Below are 24,261 nucleotides of genomic sequence, written 5' to 3'. Positions count from 1 at the left end.
AATCAGAGATTCTCTAGTGACTGGTATAGTGCCAAGGGACTGGCGCAGGGCAAATGTGGTGCTTGTTTTCAAAAAGTGCTCCAGGTCTTCCCCGGTTAATTATGGACCAGTAAGCTTAACATCTATAGTGGGAAAAATGTTTGAGGGGCTATTGAGGGACTACATACAGGAGTATGTGACTAAAAATAGTATTACAAGTGACAGCCAGCACGTATTTCTTAACGACAGAAGTTGTGAAACCAACCAGATTTGTTTTTATGAAGAGGTGAGTAGAAGCCTAGACAGAGTGGCCGCTGTGGTTATAGTGTTTTTGGACTTTACAAAGGCCTTTGACACTGTCCCTCATAGACGTCTAATGGGAAAATTAAGGACTATAGGTTTAGAAAGTATACTTTGTAATTGGATTGAAAATTGGCTCAAAGACGGTATCCAGAGAGTCGTGGTCAATGATTCCTATTCTGAATGGTCCCCGGTTATAAGTGGTGTACCCCAGGGTTCCGTGCTGGGACCACTATTATTCAACGTATTTATTAATGATATAGAGGATGGGATTAAGAGTACCGTTTCTATTTTTGCAGATGACACCAAGCTATGTAGTAAAGTTTAGTCAATGGAAGATGTTCATAAATTACAAGCTGAATGTTTGGGCATCCACTTGACGAATGAGGTTTAGCTCCTTTAGGACCCAGCCATTTTTGGGATTTTCGTTTTAATTTTTTCCTCCCTTGTACCATATAATGTATTGGGAAACTGGGAAAAAATTATTTGTGGGGTGGAATAGGGAAAAAAACTCTGATTCCTCAATCTTCTGAGGGGTTTTGTTTTTATAGCTTTCACCATGCGGTAAAAATGGCATGTTAACTTTATTCTACTAGTCAATACGATTACAGCGATACCAAATTTATATCGTTTTTTTTTATGTTTTACTACTTTTACAAGGCGGAAACTAATTGTTAAAAAATGTTTTATCCCCACATTCTGAGAGCCATAACTTTTTTATTTTTCCATCGATTGAGCAGTATGAGGGCCTATTGTTTGCGGGACAAGCTGTAGTTTCTATTGATACCGTTTTAGGCTACATGAAACTTTTTGATCACTTTTTATTTAATTTTTTGCAAGATATGTATTGACCAAAAAACAGTGATTCTGGCGTTTTTATTTTTACGCTGTCTGCTCCGAGACTCAAGCTCTGGGCAAGCCCCTGACATCACTGTCTTTATATAGCACTGCGGCAGCATCTACAGAGGGCACTGTGACAGCATCTACAGAGGGCACTGTGGCAGCATCTACAGAGGGTACTGTGGCAGCATCTACAGAGGGCACTGTGGCAGCATCTACAGAGGGCACTGTGGCAGCATCTACAGAGGGCACTGTGGCAGCATCTACAGAGGGCACTGTGGCAGCATTTACAGTGGGCACTGTGGCAGCATCTACAGTGGGCACTGTGGCAGCATCTACAGTGGGCACTGTGGCAGCATCTACAGTGGGCACTGTGGCAGCATCTACAGTGGGCACTGTGGCAGCATCTACAGTGGGCACTGTGGCAGCATCTACAAAGGGCACTGTAGCAGCATCTACAGAGGACACTGGCAGCATCTACAGAGGACACTGGCGGCATCTACAGTGGACACTGTAGATACTGCACAGTTCCTTCTGTAGATATTGCACAGTGCCTTCTGTAGATGCTGCCAGTGTCCTCTGTAGATGCTGCCACAGTGCCCACTGTAGATGCTGCCACAGTGCCCACTGTAGATGCTGCCACAGTGCCCACTGTAGATGCTGCCACAGTGCCCACTGTAGATGCTGCCACAGTGCCCACTGTAGATGCTGCCACAGTGCCCACTGTAGATGCTGCCACAGTGCCCACTGTAGATGCTGCCACAGTGCCCACTGTAGATGCTGCCACAGTGCCCACTGTAGATGCTGCCACAGTGCCCACTGTAGATGCTGCCACAGTGCCCACTGTAGATGCTGCCACAGTGCCCACTGTAGATGCTGCCACAGTGCCCACTGTAGATGCTGCCACAGTGCCCACTGTAGATGCTGCCACAGTGACCTCTGTAGATACTGCACAGTGCCTTCTGTAGATGCTGCCAGAGGGCACTGTGGCATTATCTATGGGTGAGTGTGTGGCAGCCTCTACAGAGGGCACTGTGGCAGTATCTACAGAGGACATTGTGGCATTATCTAGGGGTGTGTGGCATTATCTACAGAGGGTACTGTGGCAGCACCTACAGAGGGCACTGTGGCAGCACCTACAGAGGGCACTGTGATAGCACCTACAGAGGGCACTGTGGCAGCACCTACAGAGGGCACTGTGGCAGCATATACAGTGGGCACTGTGGCAACATCTACAGTGGGCACTGTGGCAGCATCTACAATGGGCACTGTGGCAGCATCTAGAGTGGGCACTGGCAGCATCTACAGTCGGCACTGTGGCAGCATCTACAGTGGGCACTGTGGCAGCATCTACAAAGGGCACTGGCAGCATCTACAGAAGACACTGGCAGCATCTACAGAGGACACTGGCAGCATCTACAGAAGGCACTGTGCAGTATCTACAGAAGGCACTGTGCAGTATCTACAGTGTCCTCTGTAGATGCTGCCAGTGTCCTCTGTAGATGCTGCCAGTGTCCTCTGTAGATGCTGCTACAGTGCCCTTTGTAGATGCTGCCACAGATAATAGGACTAAGTTCTATTTTTTAAACTGACCCTTCAAACGGTCCATTGAAATACATGCGTCCGTGTGACGGTCGTTGTTTTAACGGCCATCACACGGACGTATTCAATGCTCGTGTGAATAAGGCCAAAGGAGGCCTTTTGTTTTATATTCTTAAAGGGTTAGAAGATCTCTTAACTCCTTGCACCTAATCGGTTTTGATGATTTTTGTGATTAGGAGGTGTTTTGTGTCTTTGACTCTGCTTCGGTCAGACTTTTATTAACAAGCATGCATTTTTTTTAAATGTTACATTTTGATGCAAATTGCATGAAGGCACCCATAATTGTAGATATAATAAACTTGTTTTTCTTTTCAGGAAATTTTATCAATATTACAAGAACTGAAGCGGATAGAAAAACAGTTACAAGGTATTCCAGTTTATATGTAGTGAATCCAAATTTATAAATATAATTACTAGTTTCATTTAGAATATAAAAAATAACGTTTTCTGCTTTGCATGAAGAAAGCAAAAAAACATGTGCCATTAAAATTCTGCTATACTATGTACTAGGGATGTCACAATACCAGATTTTGGACTTCGATACCGATACTTCGTTTAGTATTGCGATTTCGATATCAATTCAATTACCAACAGTAATAAAAATAAAATTCTTCCATTTTCTGATGTGAGGCGCGTGGTGTGATGATGAATTTAACCTCCATGTGCCTCACATTAATAGTAATTATGTTTCTCAGTCATAATGGGTTAATATGTAAGGTACATGATGGGGTTAATTACTATTAATGTGAGGCACGTGGAGGTTAAATTCATCACACCTTGTGCCCCACAATAAGTGATAGAAAGCAGTTTTTATTTTATTTATTTACAGCGTACACATCATAAATTATGCAAAAAAATTGTTGTGCAGGTTATTACGTGTATACTTTATGTATTGAGACTTATTTTAATGTTTATTGTAAAAAAGGTGTATGTGTATTTTTTATTTATTTAACATTACTTTGTTTTTACTTTATTTTTTAAACTTTAATGTACGGGCATATATCTATATGCCAGTACATTAGCCTATGTACTGATAGTACACAGGCAGTTGTTAGGACATATCTAAGTATGCCCTAACAACAGGAAATATGGTAGGACAGCCCTGGGGTCCTTCAATGGACCCTGGGCTTTCTGCCCATATATGGTATGTCCCTCAATCGCGTCACAGGAATTCCCTGTGACGGCGATCCAAGGGGCATCCCCCCTTCTCAATTTCCCCTGAACGCTGCAGTCCGCTGTGATTGCAGCATTCATGGGAATAACGGTGGAGATCAGAGGTTTCTCTGATCTCCGCCAGCGGGGATGCGTCTGTGTAATACAGTCATTGCCCCGCTCCTGACAGGAAGTGCACGCGCGGTCAGCATGAGGAGATGCGGCCGGCGCTGCACTAATGAGCGGCAGTTCAGGCACTGAAGACAGAACATAGGGGCGTTTTGCAGTGCGCCCGCCATGTTCTGTCTTCAGTGCCGCCGCTCATTAGTGCAGCGCCGGCCGCATCGCATCATCCTGACCCCGCGCACTTGTTATCAGGACTCAGGAGCGCGGCAATGACTGTATTACACAGCCGCAGCCCCGCTCTCATATATTCATGTGTTACAATACTGAGCTGTGCGGCCGCACAGCTAAGTATCGAAATACATGAGATAACGGTATCGAACCGTTTGGGGATGCAGAGTATCGAAACAGTATCGAAGTTTCGATGCATCGTGCGTCCCTACTATGTACTTTGTACTCATCTATTTGAGCATACATCAGATATGTACATATGAACACAATGGGGGGGGGATTTATTAACCCCTTCTCTCTGCAGCCATTTTTCGGATTTTCAGTTTCATTTTTTCCTCCCCAATTCTAAAAGCCATAACTTTTTTATTTTTCTATCGATATAGCTGAACGAGGGCTTGATTTTTGCGGGCCGAGTTGTAGTTTTTAATGGCAACATTTATTGTACCCTATAATGTACTAGAACTGGTAAAAAATAATATTTGTGGGGTGGAATATGAAATAAACTGTGATTTCTCCATTGTTTTTTACGCTTAGTTTTTACAGCGTTTACCGTGCAATTAAAACGAAATGTCAACTTCATTCTGAGGGTAAATAGAATTATTGCGATACCAAATTTATATAGTTTTTTAAAAATATTTTACTATTATTTTTTTTTAAAACTAATTGTGAAAAATACAATTTATGTTGTGTCGATACCTTCTGGTGGCCATAAAATTTTTATTTTTTTGTCAATTGAGCAGTATGAGGGCTTATTTTTTGCGAGAGATCCTATATTTTTTGATGCCACCATTTTGTGGTACGTGCGAGTCTTTGATCAGTTTTTATTTAATTTTTGTCAGAGATGAGGTGACCAAACAAACAGATCTTTCAATTTTTTGTTTTTACAGCATTCACCGTGCGGGTTAAATAATGTTATTTTGTCATAGTTCAGACTTTTCCGGACGCAGCGATACCAATTATGTTAATCATTTTGTTTTTTACAATGTTTTAGGGGGAGAAATGTTTTTTTCTTTAACTTTTAATATTTTCTTTGTACATGAAAAAACCTTTATTTTATTTTTGTTTTCTAGTCCCCCTAGAAGATCTCCCCATCTCGCGAGATTACGCTGTAGATGACAGGTTACAACGAGATTACGCTGTGCTCTGCTGTAACCTCCATAGACACATTAACGAAGTGCAGGGATTGTGAATAGACATCCCGTGGAATGTCTATTCACTGTCTAAACACTTCAGTATTGTTAATGTGTTCGTATAAGACAGCACATAGTGATCTAAAAGGATCCCTATGCGCTGCCTAAATGAATGGAGAAGAATGCATGACGCTGATTGGTCAGCGTCATACACTCCTCTGTACAACGCCCACTTGGTCTGAAGTAAAAACACGCCCACTTGGGCATTAAGACACTCATTAGCATAAATCTAAAATCGCTAATAAAGTGGTGAAAATAGATTGTTTTTTTAAATAAAAAGCACTGTGGTCACCTACATTATAGCGCCGATCTCCTTATGTAGGAGATAGGGCACTTATAATGTGGTGACAGAGCCTCTTTAAAACAGCGATAGTTGGGTCACTTGCACTATATATTGCAATACTAGTGTATTGCGGTATATCGTGTTTCTGACAGGAGTACAAAGATGGCACACCTGGGGGCTTTTATTAAGCCCCCAGGCTGCCATGTCAAGCATCGGCACTCCGCGCTCGCCCCCTCTTGCTAACACTTTAGATGCCGCGATCGCTATTGACCGCGGCATCTAAGGGGTTGACCAAACAGGATCGTGCTCAAGCTCTATTCCAATCATTATAGTGAAGTGTTGGCTGTAACATACAGCTGACACACGCGTTGTATGTAGCAGGCTCAGCCTGTGACACCGCTCCAAACTTTCCCTTTTGGCGTAATATACGTCAAATGTCGTGAAGGTTAATATTGTGAGAGCTGTGCGCCTGTGTCATTCACCCGTCCAGTAAATACCTGGTTCATGTCCTGTTGGTGAATGTAATGTGAGATAAGAACAACAGCAGGTCAGGCTCTTAACCCCTTAACGACCGTGTGCTGTCTTTTGACAGCGGGCGTTGCAGGTCTCCAGTCTACAGTGACATGCACTCATTCTCTAAGCAGGAGCTGTAACTAACAGCTCCTCAACTTAGGGAAGCCTCCTGAGTACAACTGGGATCAGAAAAAAACTCAGACCCCAGCTGTTTAACCCCTTGATCACTGTGGTCCATGACCGCAGCATGATCAAAGGGTACTCCCCTCTTAGTTCATGTAACCGGAAATCTGATGACGTGATAAGAGACTGGGGGTACCCTCTGCAGTCTGCCCTGGGGTCCTAGAAAGGAATCCATGGCTGTCTGTGCAGTATGCCTGCTGTTATGGCACACTATGTATTTCCCTAACAGCAGCCTTTGTCAAAGGTGACTCAGTATAATGTTTTAGCACACAGAAGTATGCTAATACATTATGAATAAAAAATAAAGTTGTTCCTCCATGGGATTGAATTTTTTTTTAACAAAAATAAATGAAAAGTCATTTTTTTGCATAAAATATATTTTATTGCTCATACACTACATAAAAACAATAATCTATAGAAAATTAAGTCTACATGACACCAATGCAATATAAAGTACATAAGCTTTATTAAAATACAAAAACATTAAAAAGTGTGTGTGTGTGTGTGTGTGTGTGTGTGTGTGTGTGTGTGTGTGTGTGTGTGTATATATGTGTATGTATATATATATATATATATTTATAACACAAACTTAAAATTTACAGATGATTCCCAAGTAGACGCCAAGCAGCAAAAGAAGTTGTAATCTACACAATGAGAAAAATAAGCCCCAGTTAAAAGTGATGTCTATATTGAGCAACCCCAATTTATCACATCCTTGAATGAGTCTAACATGTATATAGAAAAAGTATCACAGAATGACTGATTTGAAAAGAAACCAGATAAATAATTCTAAGTTATAATAATGCACAAGAACACCTTAACGATAAGGCTTTATTCACATGAACGTATTTTACGTCCGTGATGCGTCGCACGGACCTATGTTATGCAATGGGGACGTTCAGACTGTCCGTGATTTTCATGCAGCGTGTCCGCTGCGTAAAACTCACGACATATCCTATACTTGACAGTTTTTCACGCAGCACGCACCCATTGAAGTCAATGGGTGCGTGAAAATCGCGCACAGAAGCACTTCCGTGTGCCGCGCGTGATTCGCGCTACAGTTGTAAAATAAATGAATGAAAAAAATAAAAGCACCTGCTTTTATGTTTGTAAACATAAAAACAGAGTGTCATAATGATGCCATATGCTCGAAAATCACGCGGGCACGCACCAAATACTGATGCCACACGGAACTGCTACGCGGGCAAAACGCAGCGTTTTTTGCGCACGCAATATGCACATGTTCATGTGAATAAGGCCTAAGGGTGTGAATGGCTGCCTGGCGTCACTCAGTTGATGGAAATTATTAATTAGTGATTTGCATATGTGAGACACCAGTGGCCTGTGTCAGAAAAAGTGCCCTAGGAACTTTATAAATCTTCTTTATTTCTGCATAGGCTCAAAGGAAACATTAGCAAATAATCCAATGCAGAGTAGATATTCACAATGAATGGCTCCTGTTGTCTTATGCACCCTAATATATTTTGTTTATTTGATCTATTTGATGAGGGCTAATTTTTTTAACCTATTTAAAAATAAAAATAAATTTTTTTTCTTAATATTTATTTTTTTATTCATCTTTAGATCAGCATAAATCAACAAAGAAAAAGTGGCAGAGACATAGTGTAGTACAGTAATAAGCAGATTGATGAGGCAACCTGTCTGATATATCATACTTCTCAACTGTCCCGGATGCGGCGGTAAAGTCTCGGATTTCAGGCGGTGTCCCTCTGTCCCTAGCAGCCGGTGGTATGTCCCTGACTCCCGATGTCAACTGTATCTGCGTCCTCATGACGCAGATACAGTTGAACCCGGCTCCCTCCTTCAGCATTAGTACATAGGACTCCCCAGGCACAGCAGTACTATAAGCATTGAGCCCGGGGAAGCCATTGATGTCACTGTCCATATAAGGACAGTGACGTCAGTGGCTCTTCCAGGAGCGGAATCCTCGGCCAGATCATTGCGGACGCTCTGGCCAGGGATTCCGCTCCTAGAGGGAATACCTGGCATCACTGTCCATATATGGACAGTGACGTCAGTGGCTACTCCTGGAGCGGAATCCCTGGTCACAGCGTTGCCGATGCTCTGGCTGGGGATTCCACCCCAAGAGGGAGTCCCAATGGCTACAGGAGGGTAGTGCTATCTACAGGGGGTGTGGCATTATCTTTAAAGAGGTGTGGCACTATCTATATGGGCACTGTGGCGCTATCTACAGGGTCACTGTGGCGCTATCTACAGGGGACACTGGCACTATGTACATGAGCACTGTGGCACTATCTGCGTGGGCACTGGCACTTTATATCTGGGCACTAGCACTAGGGACAGCTAAGGGGGCATTATACTTTATGGGGCAGCTAAAGGGGCATGATACTGTATGGTGGCAGCTAAATAAGCATTATACTGTATAGAGGCAGCTATGGGGGCATTATACAGTATGGCGGAAGCTATAGAGGCATTATACTGTATGGGGCAGCTTTGGGGGCATTATACTGTATGGCGGAATCTATAGGGGCATTATGTATGGGACAGCTGTGGGCCATTATACTGTATGGCTCAGCTATGGGGGTATTATTCTGTTTTGGGGGCATTATACTGTATGGGGGCAGCATGCTGTGTGGGGAAATTTGTTTGGGCATTATACTTCATGGGGACATCTGTGTGGGCATTATACTGCATGGGGGCATCTTTGTTGGATTTATAATGTATGGGTGCATCTGTGGTGTCATTACACTGTATGTCGGCAGCTATGGGGCATTATACTGTATGGTGGCAGCTATGGGGGCATGATACTGTATGGTAGCAGTTAAAGAAGCATTATACTGTATAGAGGCAGCTATGGGGGCATTATACAGTATGGCGGAACTATAGAGGCATTATACTGTACCGGGCAGGTGTAGGGCATTATACTGTATGGGGGCACCTATTGGGGCATTATACTGTATGGGGGAATCTATAGGGGCATTATAATGTATGGGGCAGCTGTGGGCCGTTATACTGTATGGATCAGCTATGGGGGCATTATACTGTATAGGGCAGCTATGGGGTATTATACTGTATGGGGACATCTGTGTGGGCAATATAATATATCAGGAAGCTATGGGGGCATTATACTGTATGGTGGCAGCTATGGGGCATTATGCTTTATGGTGGCAGCTATAGGGCATTATACTGTGTGGGGGCAGTTATTTGACATAATACTGTGTGGGAGGCACTATGGGAGCATGAAACTGTATGTTCTACACCCAGTCTGTATGGGCGGGATTAGAGGCATGGCTTAAAAGGAAAAAAATGTCCCTCTTTGCGATACTTGAAAGTTGGAAGCTATGGATAAGTTTGCAAATCAGTAATATATAACGTGCTGAAATTGAAAAAAAAATGTCCCCTCTTTTCAGAGTTACATAGTTGACAAGGTTGAAAAAAGACACAGGTCCATCAAATCCATCCTATAATACTACTGTGTTAATCCAGAGGAAAGCAAAACCCCTATGAAGTTGATGCCAATTTTGCAAGAAAGGCATCAAGGCCCTTGAACTTGTTCAAAGAATCAACAATACAACATCTTCTGGCAGAGAGTTCCATAGTCTCACTGCTCTCACAGTATAGAATGACCATCTGTGATGATGGTGAAACCTTTTTTCCTCTAGATTTAAAGGATGCTTCCTTGTCCTTGTTATAGGCCTAGGTGTAAAAAGATCATTAGAAAGACCTCTGTACCGTCCAATTATATATTTGTACATTTTAATTAGATCGCCTATTAGCCGTCTTTTTTGTAAACAGAATATCCCCGGGGTTTGATAACTTTTCTTGGTATTGTAATCAAACCATTCCCTTAATCACCTTGGTTGCCCTTCTTCACACCCATTCTAGTTCAGCCATGTTCTTCTTATACACAGGTGCTTAAAATTAGGGGAAAAAATCCTAACCGACTCCAAATAGTGTAATACTACCAAGGGATATGGGGAAGCTGGTGGTTTTGGCAGAGAAATGTCAAATGAAGTTTAATGTCGATAAATGTAAGGTTATTCACATGGGCCAAGGAAACAAATTTTACAATTATGCATTAAATGGTAAATCACAGGGTAAAGATTTGGGGATATTGGTGGACAGTACATCTACCCTTATCAACCAGTGCCAGGCAGCTGCTGTCAAGGCACATAAAATCATGGTATTCATCAAAGGAGGCATAGATGCTCGTAACAAGAACATAGTTTTGCCACTATACAAATCACTAGTCCGATCACACATGGATTATTGTGTACAATTTAGGGCACCTGTTTAAAAAGAAGAACATGGCTGAACTAGAACAGGTGCCAAGAAGGGCGACCAAGGTAATTAATGGAATTGGTGGATTGTAGTACCAAGAAAGGTTATCAATCCCGGGGCTATTCAGTTTAGAAAAAAGACAGCTTAGGCGCTAATTAAAATGTACAAATATATAATTGGACAGTACAGAGATCTTTTTAATGATCTTTTTACACCTAGGCCTATAAAAAGGACACGGGGGCATCCTCTACGTATAGAGGAAAAAAGGTTTCACCATCATCACAGATGGGGATTCTTTACTTTGAGAGAAGTGAGACTATGGAACTCCCTGCCACAGGATGTTGTGATGGTTGATTCTTTGAACAAGTTCAAGAAGGGCCTTCATGCCTTTCTTGCGAAATATAATATTACAAGTTATGAGTACTAGATTCTGGAAATGGAACTTTGATCCAGGGATTTATTCTGATTGCCATATTTGGAGTCGGGAGGAATTTTTCCCCTAATGAGGTAATTGACATCAACTTTATGGGGGTTTTGCCTTCCTCTCGATTAACACAGTGGGATTATGGGTTGGACTTGATTGACCTGTGCCTTTTTTCAACCTTATCAACTATGTAACTATGACAATCAGAGTAAATCCCTGTATGAACGTCCCATCTCCAGAATCTAGTACTTATAACTTGTAATTAGAACTCATGTTTTTCAAAACCACTTGAACTCTAAAGGGCCTTTTACAGCGAACGCCAATCAACGAGACATCGTTGATCGGCGCTCGTTTGCTCCTGTCACACGGAGCTATGGATGGGGATAAGCGGTCGTTACTCCTATCGCTCCTCCCCACACATTATCACAACGATAATATTTCACTTTTTTAAAACTATGCGATCAGAAGATCGCATATGTATAATGGACAAAAGCAGATGTGGAAAACATTAATCAAGGGTTAGGGTCTAATGTAGGTGACTTGATATGTGGTTACTTCTCTTATGTCCCACCATCAGCACAATATTGGGGTATTTCTGCCCCTGTGTACTAGTAGGACAGATGGAATTTTTAATTGAATCAGATTAAACTCTAATTAACTAGAGCCCTCTCCTTAAAAGATGACATCTAGTCGTCCCCCCCACCTTGTGGTTTTTTTTTTGTCCTGTGTGGACTTGGATAGATGGTTTAATCTGCTTGTTTGCTTTGCATTATGTTTCGGTTTTCATTCATTATGCTGGACTTCCTAGATTCAACTGGAAGGTGTACAAGGGTGTTTCTTAACCCTATGCAATCTGTGAAGCTGCTGCTAGCAGCCTTCTATTGAATGTTTTAGCCTGTTGTTGCACTAATGCACCGTAACATTTTCCTCCCTCTACAGTCCAAGTTAGCGGGAAATAGCTTGTGAGCAGTCAATTTTGAGTTTCACCAGACAGGAGGACCCTCTCTATGTGGTTAATTCTTGCTAAATCTCCATTATTGTGCTGCTGTGGGATGCAAGGGAAGTGTAGATTTCTAACATTAATCTGTTTTCCCTTAGTCCTAACAGCAGCAACACAAGCTTCCCGCTCTAATTAAGGCTACTACTATATACTAAACACAAGGTGGGTGGGGCTAGATGTCCTTTTTTAGGGAGGGTGCTCTAGTTAATTAGTAAAAATTCCATCAGTCCTACTAGTACACAGGGTCTGAAATACCCCATTATTGTGCTGCTGTTAGGTCTAAGGGAAAACAGATTAACGTTAGAAATCTATACTTCGGGTCCATTTGAAATATCCCGGTTGCAGGCATTGAGGGATCGAGTAGAAGGTTGGAAGCCAGAGTGCAAGTAGAAGTACTAGGCACCAGTTTGGAACAGCAATATCCGGTAACTCCCAGGCCCGAAGGAAGTGCAGCAGTTTAGATTGTTCTCATAGAGCGAAGGGATTTCCCCACTTATAGGGGATGTTCTTCTCCTGAAGATAGGAGTTAATAGGACATAATGTCACCCTTTACTGTAGGGTATGTTTTGAAGGATCTGTGAGTGATTAACAGATGACATTTCTCGTGTTGGTTATGGAAGGTGAGGAGGTCCTAGGGAGAAGTAGGACACGAGTCATAATTAAATCAACTTCACTTTCCCAGGCTAATAGTTTACAGAAAATTGTTACAATGCAGAAAGCAAGCCCAGTTGATGAATAGAGGTCAGCATGCCTCTCACCTTGAGGTTAAGCAAACGAGATTTGTTACGGTATCCACGTCATAGTCATTGTGAAAGTCGGATCTAGCCAACATGTTAGACTTTTGTTGGTGCAACTGCAGGTGGGTGTCAGAAATCAAAACCGCTTCCTCAAGGCGATCTACCCTAGGGACAATTCCGTTTAAAGGGACACTTCCTTCAACATTTATTTTTTCTATAACAATTAATGTTCCAATACGCGGTGAGTCCCAAGACATAGAGACTACATACCGACAATAGAACAAAGTAGTGGACTCCCCTAATGCAATAATGGTTGCATATACAAATGGCATATATATATATTTATTTTTTGCGCTGTTTGCAGTGTCTGAAAAATAACCTTATACTTTTATAGATTGGGTCGTTACGGTCGCGGCGATACCAAATATGTGTACTTTTTTAATGTTTTCATTTTTTTTCCTATAAATAAAAGACTTATTACAGGAAAAAAAGGCAATGTTTGTTTTTATTAACATGAAACTTTTCTTTTTACACTTTTTTATTAAACTTTTTTCCCACTAGGGGACTTGAGGGCCTGCACCTCTGATCTTTACTCTAATGCATGGCACTAACCATGTAGTGCAATGCATTGGAGCTGTCAATCTTTCACTGACCACAAGCCTATTAGGTTCCGTCTGTGGGCGGGGCCTAATAGGCTATCATACGTGGCAGTGAGGAGGCCGTTGTTAGGCCTCTGGTCTGCCGGAGCAGTCCTCAGTAACCCTGCGATTTAATTGCGGGGTTCCGATCTTCTTGTAAACGCCATAGATTCAACGCTCACTTTTGGAGTACCGCACAACGTTACAGGCAGAATATTTCTGCATGGAGGGGGCAGAGATCCCAGGTCAGATACATTTACTGACCGGGTTTCTACTATTACTTTGATGGACAGTAAGAAATTCCAGGTCAGCGTTGACAGACTGCCCAGACTGAGTACTGCTCTTCTCACTGTTCCTCTGCCACTCTGGCCACAGTGAGGCAAAGTTTGTTATTGTTGTTGCCCTTGGATACCATCAGCAGCTGGCTTCTTTAGCACTTTGAATACAATTGTATCCTTTAGAGTTTAGCGTTATCTACTGCCGAGCGCCACTGACCCAGCACAGGTCAGCGTTGACACAATGACCGGGCTATGAGTACACTGCTCTCCTCGGGATTCTAGGCCGTCTGTCAGGGTGATCAGGGCCAGTTTTAGACAAAGTGTGGCTCCGGGCAAAGTTAAAGGTGGGGCCCCAAATGCTGAATCATTGTATCAATAATGCAGCCAATACAGAAGGCGGTGTGCAGAGAACTGCATCGCTGATTTCTAGTGCATCCAGGAGTGTTGCAAACCCCAATGCATATTCCCCCCCCCCCCCTCACACAAAAAATTATTTATATACGTACATATACAGTTACCACAATACCAAATTTGATTTATATCTGCATGCTTTTACTGAACACAACTCACTATTATAAGGCCCCCCTCTGGTAGGTAGCACCACACAGCCCCCCTTGTAGATAGCACCCCACCTTGTTAATAACGCCACACACAGCCCCCCTCTTGTAGTTAGTGCCACACACAGCCCCCACGCCATGTATAGATCGGCACACACACCCCCCCTCTTGTAGATAGTGCCACACAGCACCCCTCTTGTAGATAGCGCCACACGCAGCCCCCATCTGGTAGATAGCGCCACACACAGCCCTCCTCTCTGGTAGATAGCGCCACACAAAGCCCAGCCCTCTAGTAGATATCTGCACACACAGCCCCCCTCTGGAAGATAGCGCCACACAGCCAACCCCCCCCTCTGGTAGATAGCGCCACACAGCCCGCCTTTGTAGATAGCACCACCCACATCCCCCCCTTGTAGATAGCATAACACACACCCCTCCTCTTGTAGATAGTGCCACACAGCCCCCCATGTAGATAGTGCCATGCCCAGTGGCAAAGAAAATGTGGAAAAAGGAGACCACCTTGGGCAAAAAAGAGGGCACTGTGCAGAGCAACCTCTTATCTTGATGTCAAGCTAAATACGGAGGATGACAAGATAGTTTATAAGCTGACGGAGCTATCAGGGTGGAGGTCACTGCCATAAGGAACACCAATTTGCAGGTGAGCAGGGGCAACAAAATCTCAAGAAGAGGGTCAAAAGGAGCCGACTGCATTGCAGAGAGAATGAAGTCAGATCCCAAGATGGAGTTAGGGGCCAATAGGAGGGCACCGCGTGTTCAATCTCCTGCAAAAAAGTTTAGACCTCAGATTTGGATGCCAGGGGGTGGTCGAAAAAAAAAGACATCGCTGATATCTCCCCCATTAAGAGAGCGAAGATAGAAGACAACTTAGAGTATTGCTCATTATCCAGCCTATTGCAGTTTGGCTTCAGCATTTGGCATGGAAGTTGCTAAGATGATTGGGCCGGCATGCTTCGCACAGAGGTGTAGGTTGACCGCATGAAAATTTTTGGCCATATGGGGAAGAGAAACTGAGTTACGTAAGGTACCTGTAGGGAGGATTCTCTTCTGGTGTCTGAGATGGCAGTATAGAGGGTCACCCCATTCCTCAGTTACAACTGTGAAAAACTAGTGACTCTGAGTCCACTCAATATATTGCTGGAGACAGGACTGCGACTCCCTTAGAAGGGGGTAATGAGAGTCTGAGGTTACCTAGAGTGTTCTAGGTTTATGCTTCTCTAATGTAATTTTCTAGTTTAGTGCCTGAGAAGGGTTTAGGAATAAAGCAGGGGATGCGAAAGACAGACCCTACCCGTTTGGAGAATAAACAACACATTCCCAACGCCAACAGGAGCAGCCTTTGAGAACTCCTGTGATGCTGTGTCCCTGCTTGTCTATGAGAAGCAGAGAGCTGGAGATGATGACCCACCTCCTCTCCTTGCCGCAATTGGTTGCTAGCTGCGTGACGGCTAGCCGGGAGCAGAAAAAGACGGAAAGCCAAAAAAGGTTGCGGCGCGCATAGGGAAATAGTGGTAGAGGACGCAGGACATAGGGGAACGTGTACCCACCGGAGGTACCCATGAGGGCTGGAGCCTGCTGCCCGCCTGTAGTGGCACTGCGTGCAAGGAGTCTTCTGATGCTGGAGCGCCGAGAAGAGTAGTATGCCAGAGGAATTCGCCAAAAAAAGGGTGGCAAAATTGTGCCAAGCGCACAACTAGAGTAGAGGGTGGGGGAGGTAATTCTTACCTATACTGAAGTCCACTTCATCCCCACATTGTAAGACAACCAGGGAAGTCCCCTCCATGTGCAAGATGCAGTGAGCTGGGCCACTGATGGTGAGTAAAGGGGGGCGACTGGTGGGCGACAAAGGAGCTTGCACTCTTGCCCCTCCTGTGTTCAGCATGGCAGGGGGACAACAGTGCGTTTATACACTGATTGCCCTCCAGATGTTCTAGACTGTCGGGGGACAGTGTCGGCTCTCTTACCCCGCTGTAAGAAAAGAAGAGAAAACACAAACTAGCATTAAATAAAGAAAAAGACAGCTTGCTTTACCAGCTAAGGGTGTCTTCCTTCTACGGACACTAAGCTAAGACTGTCTACCTCAGTGCCTGTAAGAAGTGTATATACTGTAGGAGGGGGCCAATCATTTTTCTTTATTCTTAGTTTCACATCTCCTATTGGCAACAGCATATATCCACGGTCTGTGTCCCCAATAAGATGAACAAGAAATATAATTTGTTTCATTTTGTATTTCAATCATTTTTTATTGAATTTTGACATAAACAGGAGCAAAGTTATATCAGAAGCATTACAGTGTCTTGAGAAAATAAGTTTAAATAGAGAGAAGTCAGTAGACGGCTTTGAACCTGCAATGTAATATGAAAGCAGTCATGTGAACAATAAGAGAAGCATGGTCGCTTTTTTGGACCACACGGGTCAAGTCAGGACAGGCCAAAACAAACAGAATAAAACAAAGCAAGAGCCGGTAATGGAAGTTGGAGTGAAGGAGTAATCAGCCTTTTCTGAATTCGATTTTTATCTCTTGGAGCAGAAAGTACTACCTGACCAAGACTCCCAGTATTTGGTGAAGGTCGGAAATGAGAAGTTGCCAAATGCAATGGTTTTCTCATAGGTGTAGGTTGTGTCTATTAAAGATATGAGCTCATCCAAAGGTAGGATCTTAGAGCTTTTCCAATATCTAGTCATAACAAGTTTAGCCATGACTAGGATACACACCACTCTTCCATTTTGCGTAGGTATAATATCTATTTCTAGGGAAAGCAGGACTAAGTGGGGAGAGGAGGGGATATGAACTTGGAATAATTCGTTGGGGATTTTGAGTACTTCTTCCCAGTAAGTTTTAATAAGAGGGCACTCGCACAATACATGGAAGAGGGACCCTCTATGACCACAGTTTCACCAACATAGTGGAGGGGTGTAGTCGATCGTGAGTATAGTACCACCGTAGGATTGTTTTGGTGGCCGCTTCAACGTGTAGAGAGGTATATATCCATCAAAAGGCATTAGTCCATTGTTTGTCATCAAATATTTTCCCCAGATTTTTTTACTATTGCTCAATAGGTGAGTTTTCGTAAAAAAATGATGTGGGTAAATGGTGTTGTATATAAATTTAAGGCCTTTAGGTCCCCTATTATACAAACTTAAGATTGCACAGGGAATTAAGGTTGTTGTGGTGCTGGGCAAAATGTTTAATTTGTATATATCTGAATAACTCATTCTGGGGTAGGGAAAATTTTGAGCACAGGTTCTCGAAACCTAATAGTTGGTTTGTTATCCAATAGTTTGTTGTCAAAAATCTGAGCACAGTTTGAGATGCCCTGTCGTCTCCAGCAACTTAGATTCAGGTCAGCCCTGGATAGTTCTAAGATGTCTATGGGGATATCGGACTTAAGTAACAGCAAACGGTCAGATGCTGTCGCATGCATTTGTGTTCAGCAAGTCAACGTGGCTTTGGTAAGAGGGTAGATTTGGGTCGGGTATGGTATGTTCCAAAATGGTAGAAAAACTAATGCTTTAAGACTCAAGGAGCCTAGGTACGAGGATTCAATGTGAACTCAGGGTTTAGTTAGGTCAGTTTTCCACCAGGGGGAGATCTGTGCGGCTAGGGCAGCAACGTAGTAACCATATATATTAGGGACACCCAGTCCCCCTGACCTAGTATCTTTAATGCGGAGACGAGAGGCGATTCTTGGTTTCTTCCTCCCCATATAAAATGCTGGATTTGTCGGAAGTAGGACTTGGGGAGCATTATAGGGAGGGTTCTAAACAGGTATAGAAGCTTTGGGAGTAGAAGCATCTTGAATGTAGCTATTCTACCTATGCAAGAGACCTCAAATGTATGCAGTCTAGTAGTTTCGGCTTGTATCTCACGGGCAAGTGTGATATAGTTTTCCCCGTGGAGAGCTCTGTGTTTTGGGGTCAGAATAAGGCCTAAAATGAAATGTCTTCAGATTTCCATAAAAATTGGTGTTTGGACTAGAGGAAGTAAAGTGAAGATTGCAGCAAATGGAGAGGGAGGATCTGAGACTTGTATATTCAGTTTATATAGAGTTAGATTCATTTAAGTATGCATTCCAAGGCAGTTTCCAGAGAAAGTTCCGGGTTTCACAGTGATAGGATGACATCTTCTGCATACAGAGAGATAGTGTGGGTTCTAGACCCGACTTTTATTCCATGGAAATCTTTATATAATTTCAGGAGTTGGGCCAATGGCTCCATCGAAAGGATGAATATGTGGGGTGATAGGGGGCATCCCTGTCAAGTACCATTAGAAATTTGGAAGTTATCAGATAGGACTCCGTTTGTGTAAACCATTGTTGAGGGATTTGAGTATAGGTATAGTTTAATTTTCAAACAAACTATCCACAGCAGAAAAGTAGGGCAGCCAAAGGTAGTATAACCTCACATTGGGGATGGGGGTGATTTGGTATGGAATTTTGAAGACCCGTAAATGACAAAGCTGATCCCACAAAAGTAAAGCATGTGCTACCTGTATCAGTTGCAAACGTACTTGGGTTCAATCTAGTGCCCCTTACATCACTACCCTGTAATTCATGTTTGAATATGTATTTCCCAACCTCTCCCTTATTACTGTTTCTTATTTGTTCTCTTCTCCAGTTATCAAAACTGAAAATGTAAAGGGATTTTCTCAACTTAGACATTAATGGCATATCCACAGCATATGAAATAAATGTCCAAGATGAGCATACCCCTTTAATGAACATTATTTCAAAAGTAGTTCTGCTACCTATTGAATTTAATTTTACATTTTATATTTCAGGCTTATGATTTTTTAAATTGACTTGTTTGTTGGTTAAAATGTTTGTTGAATTCTCGTGACATATTTTGCACTGAATGATCCATTTTATCTGGGTAGGTTTAAAACAAGCAAAGTGTTTTACTGTGTATGTCCTTCTTTCCTAGTAATTAATGCAATGATCGATCCAGACGGCTCACTAGATGCCCATAATGCCCTGGGATTTGGTACTTCATTCCCTTCAGGACAGTCAAAGCTGAAACAAAGTTCCTCAATGCACACGGTCATTTCAACTTTACCAAGCCATTGTCAAAGTGAAAGCAGAACCAGTCTACAAAACATTACACGTGTTTCTTCGAACATGGATGGTGCGAAGGCTAATGCTCATTTTGGCATAACATTAAATAGGTTCAATCCTGATGGCAAAGAAGATTCTGCTTTACATGAATAATTCCTGTGTTACATCACTAACACAAGACTGAAAATAAAGTGATACTATTCTGGCTTCAGTTTTATGCATGTATGTTAAGCTGTTAAACAACATTTCCTCTTAGAGATGAGCTTCATTCTCATACTACTGCTCTAACAAAGATATTATTCATTTTTAAAACAAGGCTGGTGGATACAACTGATGACAGCAGTACATTTGTTCCATACTACTGCAAAAGTTACAAGTATACTTTATATATATTTATTTTTTAAGGACACAAAGACAATGCTGTGTGTTTTTTGTTTTTGGGAGATATAACATGCAAGTATACAGTTAGATTTTATGGTCACTGCACTCGTAGTTTATTTGACTTTATTTTCTGATCTCAAAATTGACAGTGACATAAAAATGACATTTAATAGATTTTATTCATTATTAAGAATAATATATTCAACCTTATTTCATTAAACGTGTTCTATATCGGATGCCCTGATTTTACCAAATATGAAAAGTGCCCTAATTTATAACATAACACCACTTATTATAGTGTTAAGGTAAAGGCTATGGACACCTTGAATGTTTTTTCTTTCATTTTTATTGCATTCTACTGATTTTGGGGTAAAAATAATTTCCCCAATAGGTCTTTATTAAAAATGTTTTAACTACTTGCTTGTGCAGCCTGCTTGTTTTCATACATTGCAGACTGCTCTGCCCCATTCCCAATCAAATCACTGACAGGACAAGAGAAAGATGGGCTGAAGATTGAGCCAAGTGCTCATAAACACTAATTTTATCTGATTTATGATCAAAGGTGTCCATATCCTTTAACGCTAAAACTGTATATAAAACAATTGTAATATTTGTTTTGCAAACTTTTAGATTAAACTATTCATGCAAAAGCTTGCTGAGAAATTTAAAAAAAATTACTTTGCTGCTACAATTTGTAGTTTATTGAAATAAAACATATTTTACACTGAACATGAAGTAAAGCCAAACTAAAGCAGCAGGTATGATTATTGAAAACCAAGTCATTTATAATGTTTGTAATCTTTAGATTTTTGACCCCTTCACTGCTTTATAAAACTGCTAAGTTTTTTTTTCTCATTAGAGGCTCTGTCACCAGTTTATAACTTGCCTATCTCCTACCTAATCTAATAGGCGCTTTGATGTAGATTTTTTTTAAAAAACAACAAAAAAACAGTAGTTATTATTGAGCAAGTTATGATCTTTTTTTCTAGTTATGCTAATTTCTTCTAAATGCCCAACAGAGAGTTTTTGTTTTTTTCACCAAGTGGGTGTTGTATAGAAAAGTTTATGACGCTGACCAATCAGCGTCATATACTTTTTTTATTCATGCCCAGCTTGTTTCACAGCACAGTGTGATCTCGCGAGATCGAGACTGTGCTTCCAGCCATAGGTCCTTCACCGAAGCAGTGGAAGACTGAACAAACATCCCCTCCAGCCACTGCACATTCGAATAAACGTCCTAGAATGGTTGGAAGAGATGTCTGTTGACTCTTACGTCGCTCTGGTGAAGGACCTGTGTGAGGAAGTCCCGTCACAGCGTGATCTCGCGAGATCACGCTGTGCTGTGAATAAAGCTGGGCATAAATGAAGAGAAGTGTATGACACTGATTGGTTGGCGTCATACACTTCTCTTTATAACGCCCACTTGGTGAAAAGAAAGAAAACGCCCATTTGGGCATTTAGAAAAAATTTGCATAATTAGAAAAAAAGATCTTAACTTTGGCAATAATAAAAGTTAAAAAAATAAATAAATCTGTGGTTATGTACATCAAAGCGTTTATAACTTGCGTGTCTCCTACCTAATCTAATAAACTGGGGACAGAGCCTCTTTAACAAGATATTGTGTACATGATTGTCTAATTTCTTTAGATGTACATGGAGTGTTTTTATAATAGACATAAATAATTACAACATTGCATTTTGCTTGGTCACTGTTCCTGTGACTATTCATATCAGTAAGGGCCAGTTCACATCTGTGTTGAAGGCTCCGTCACGGGTCTCCGTTGCAGATCTGGCCAAAAATACCACAAACAATAGCGCAGCAGATTGCACTATTGTTTTCGATAAAACCAAGGGCAACCCAACAGAACCCATTAATCAATAGGTCTGTCGAGCGCCAGTTGTCTTCGTTATTTAAGCCTTGCTTCCGGTATTTTTGTTATTCAGCTTGTCTGGCGGAGCTTAACAAGGGAAAGCCGAAAACTGATGTGAACAGGCCCTAAAATGTGGAACTTTGAATGAACCAATTCAAGAAGGCCCAAGCCACTAGCTGTTTGTGTTAGGTTGTCCTGAAGGTAGGTTGCTACTTTGAGCCATACACAATTCGTCTCAATGTTGGGTCCCAAAATTGTCACAATTACCCATAACAGCTAGTCAAGATACTTTGGAAAAAGTAGAACCAAAATCTCTGGTTGCTATGGACATTTAGAACAGTTTTCATGTATGAGGTCCATTGTGTTGCTTCTTGTTAAAAAGTTAATGCAACATCGTCTAAGGACACCTAGCAATTATACATGAATAGCAGGAGTTATTGTGGAGCCAGTTGTGTATGAGATTCTCATCTAGTTTTTTTGCTTGCTTTTTGTGAATTGCAAATTTCAATTCACACTGTAAAGGTATATTTTAATCTTAAGCATTTTGTGGATATGCCAAAATTTCCTGATAGGTGCAGGTCCCACCAGATTTTTCCACTCTTCAATGGAGGACTGGATGCAAGCCATGCCACCTCTCCATTGAAGTGTATTGAGAATGCAGCCAGGAATCTGTGAATGGGGGTAACTAAATTCAATTTATCCTTATAAGTGAGGGTTCTACAGGTGGGAGCTGCACCTATCAGGCATTTATGTGATATCCTGTTTATATGCCAGAAATGCCTAAGATTACCCCTTAACTGGATATTAATATTAAGAGTGCCAGTAATGAAAAAAATTGTTAAAAACTTGGCATGCTAAAAAATAAAAGTTATGGAACTGAAGAGGCTAATAGATTACATATACAACTGGAGTTGTATAGACTTCTAACTTTTCTAAAGGAACATGCTGAATGTTAGAAACACCTTAAAGATGCTGTCCCATGAAAAACAATTCATCCAGAGGATAAGTCATAAATGTATGATCACTGTGGGTCCAACCACTGGTATCCCCAGCGATCACAAGAACGAGGGTTTTGTGTCTCCTATTTATTTGGAGCGGTGGTCAGGATAGGTGATAAGTTTGTGAGCGCTAGGGAGCCTACTGCTGGGATCCCTACACATTACAAGACCCGGTCCCAAGTCCCCTGTTTGAAAGGAGCTGCGGTCATGCAGGCGCGCTGCCGCTCCATTCACTATGTTTGGGACTGATGGAGATTGCCGAGTACAATCGAGCTGGGCAATCTCAGTCAGTCTCATAGAGAATGGATAGATAGGTGATACATTGTACTGGTGCAACTACCCCTTTAAGTAGCAAGTTACAATTATTTAATTTTTATTAAGCATTTCTGTTTAAAATATCCTATGTATATCCACATGTGATCTCTTCTCTGAACCACTCAGCAAAGTAGTTTCCGCTACTTGTATGTAATTAATATTTGCAGACATATTTAATGTGTATTTAAGAGATAAAATAGCACATAAAACACGTGCTGCAACTGGTGAGATTTAAGTTTTCTTCAGTCCACTGAAAAAGTGACACAATTTTTTCAAATTATAAGGTTCTGGAATCATTTAATATAAAAAAAAGAACTGGACACAAACTGGATTTTTTTTCCCTTAGAGCTTTATTTATTTATGTTTTGTCCATATGAATGTTTGTTTTTATTTTTACTGGATTTTTATAAATATATTTTCATTACAGAACAGAAAACCATAAATTGTACTCTAAATACAACACTTGTTTCTAGGGTTTCATGTCATTAGCCAAATGGAATTAAAGAGGTTTTCCAGGCATTTTATATTATGAACTATCCTTAGGATAGGCCATCAATATCAGATTGGTGGGGGTCCGACTTTCTGCCGCTCAGCTAACTGAAGGTGTCGTACACATGCGTAGTGGCTGTGCCTGGGATTGCACCTCAGTCCCATTCAATTGAATAGAACCATAACTGCAATCCTAGACACAGCCACTACGAAAGTGTACGGCGTTGTGAACTGGGAAAAGGCTGCTGTGGCCCCATCAATCAGCAGATAAGCGGTGGTGCTGGGATTCGGACCCCACCAATCTGATATTGATGGCCTATCCTAAAGATATCTCTTAAGTGTTAGCAGCATAGATTTGCTAGGATATGAACAACACTTAAATACAGTGTGCTTTATGTATATTCAACAATATAAGAAATGTACTTGTTTTTTTTCTATTAAATTGAATTAGATTTTTTGTTGAATTGTACTCTTTACTATTAAAATACTTTTGTAACTCTAAAAAAGACAAATAAAAAATAAATTAAAAACGTAATTTACTTTAAATACATGTTATTTATCAATTTACCTTATTGATGACTGTAAGTTCTGATTAAATATTACTTTTTGCTATATGGCTGTCATAATGAGGATTACCCTAAAATGTGTGTTTTGGGAGGAAATGTTATTAGAATCTTGTGTCTTAGCCTAAATATCAGATATGTATAAAAACAGACAAAAAAATTGTTTTCGTGCTTTAAGGCTAGTTAGTAGGCGGAGACGCTGCCTAAAACTACACAGCGTATCCACCCTGGAACACGCAGGGAATTCCATCCGAAAAACCGCACCAAATTGTGATGCCG

General features: G+C 41.6%; 1 protein-coding gene across 3 annotated transcripts in view; it reads left to right on the top strand.

The window, feature by feature from the left end:
- Positions 1–23,883, top strand: part of CEP170 (centrosomal protein 170) — a 221,812-nt gene extending 197,929 nt beyond the window's left edge. For all 3 annotated transcript variants that reach the window (XM_075862609.1, XM_075862608.1, XM_075862610.1), the window contains exons 17-18: positions 3,037–3,088; positions 19,235–23,883. In XM_075862609.1, coding sequence (XP_075718724.1) covers positions 3,037–3,088; positions 19,235–19,518 — 336 coding nt within the window. In that variant the 3' untranslated portion in view covers positions 19,519–23,883. The remainder of the gene's footprint in view (positions 1–3,036; positions 3,089–19,234) is intronic.
- Positions 23,884–24,261: the final 378 nt, after the last annotated feature.

The sequence above is a fragment of the Rhinoderma darwinii genome, chromosome 4 (assembly GCF_050947455.1).
Source record: "Rhinoderma darwinii isolate aRhiDar2 chromosome 4, aRhiDar2.hap1, whole genome shotgun sequence".
NCBI classification, from domain to species: domain Eukaryota; kingdom Metazoa; phylum Chordata; class Amphibia; order Anura; family Rhinodermatidae; genus Rhinoderma; species Rhinoderma darwinii.
This window is presented reverse-complemented; position numbering and strand designations above follow the sequence as displayed.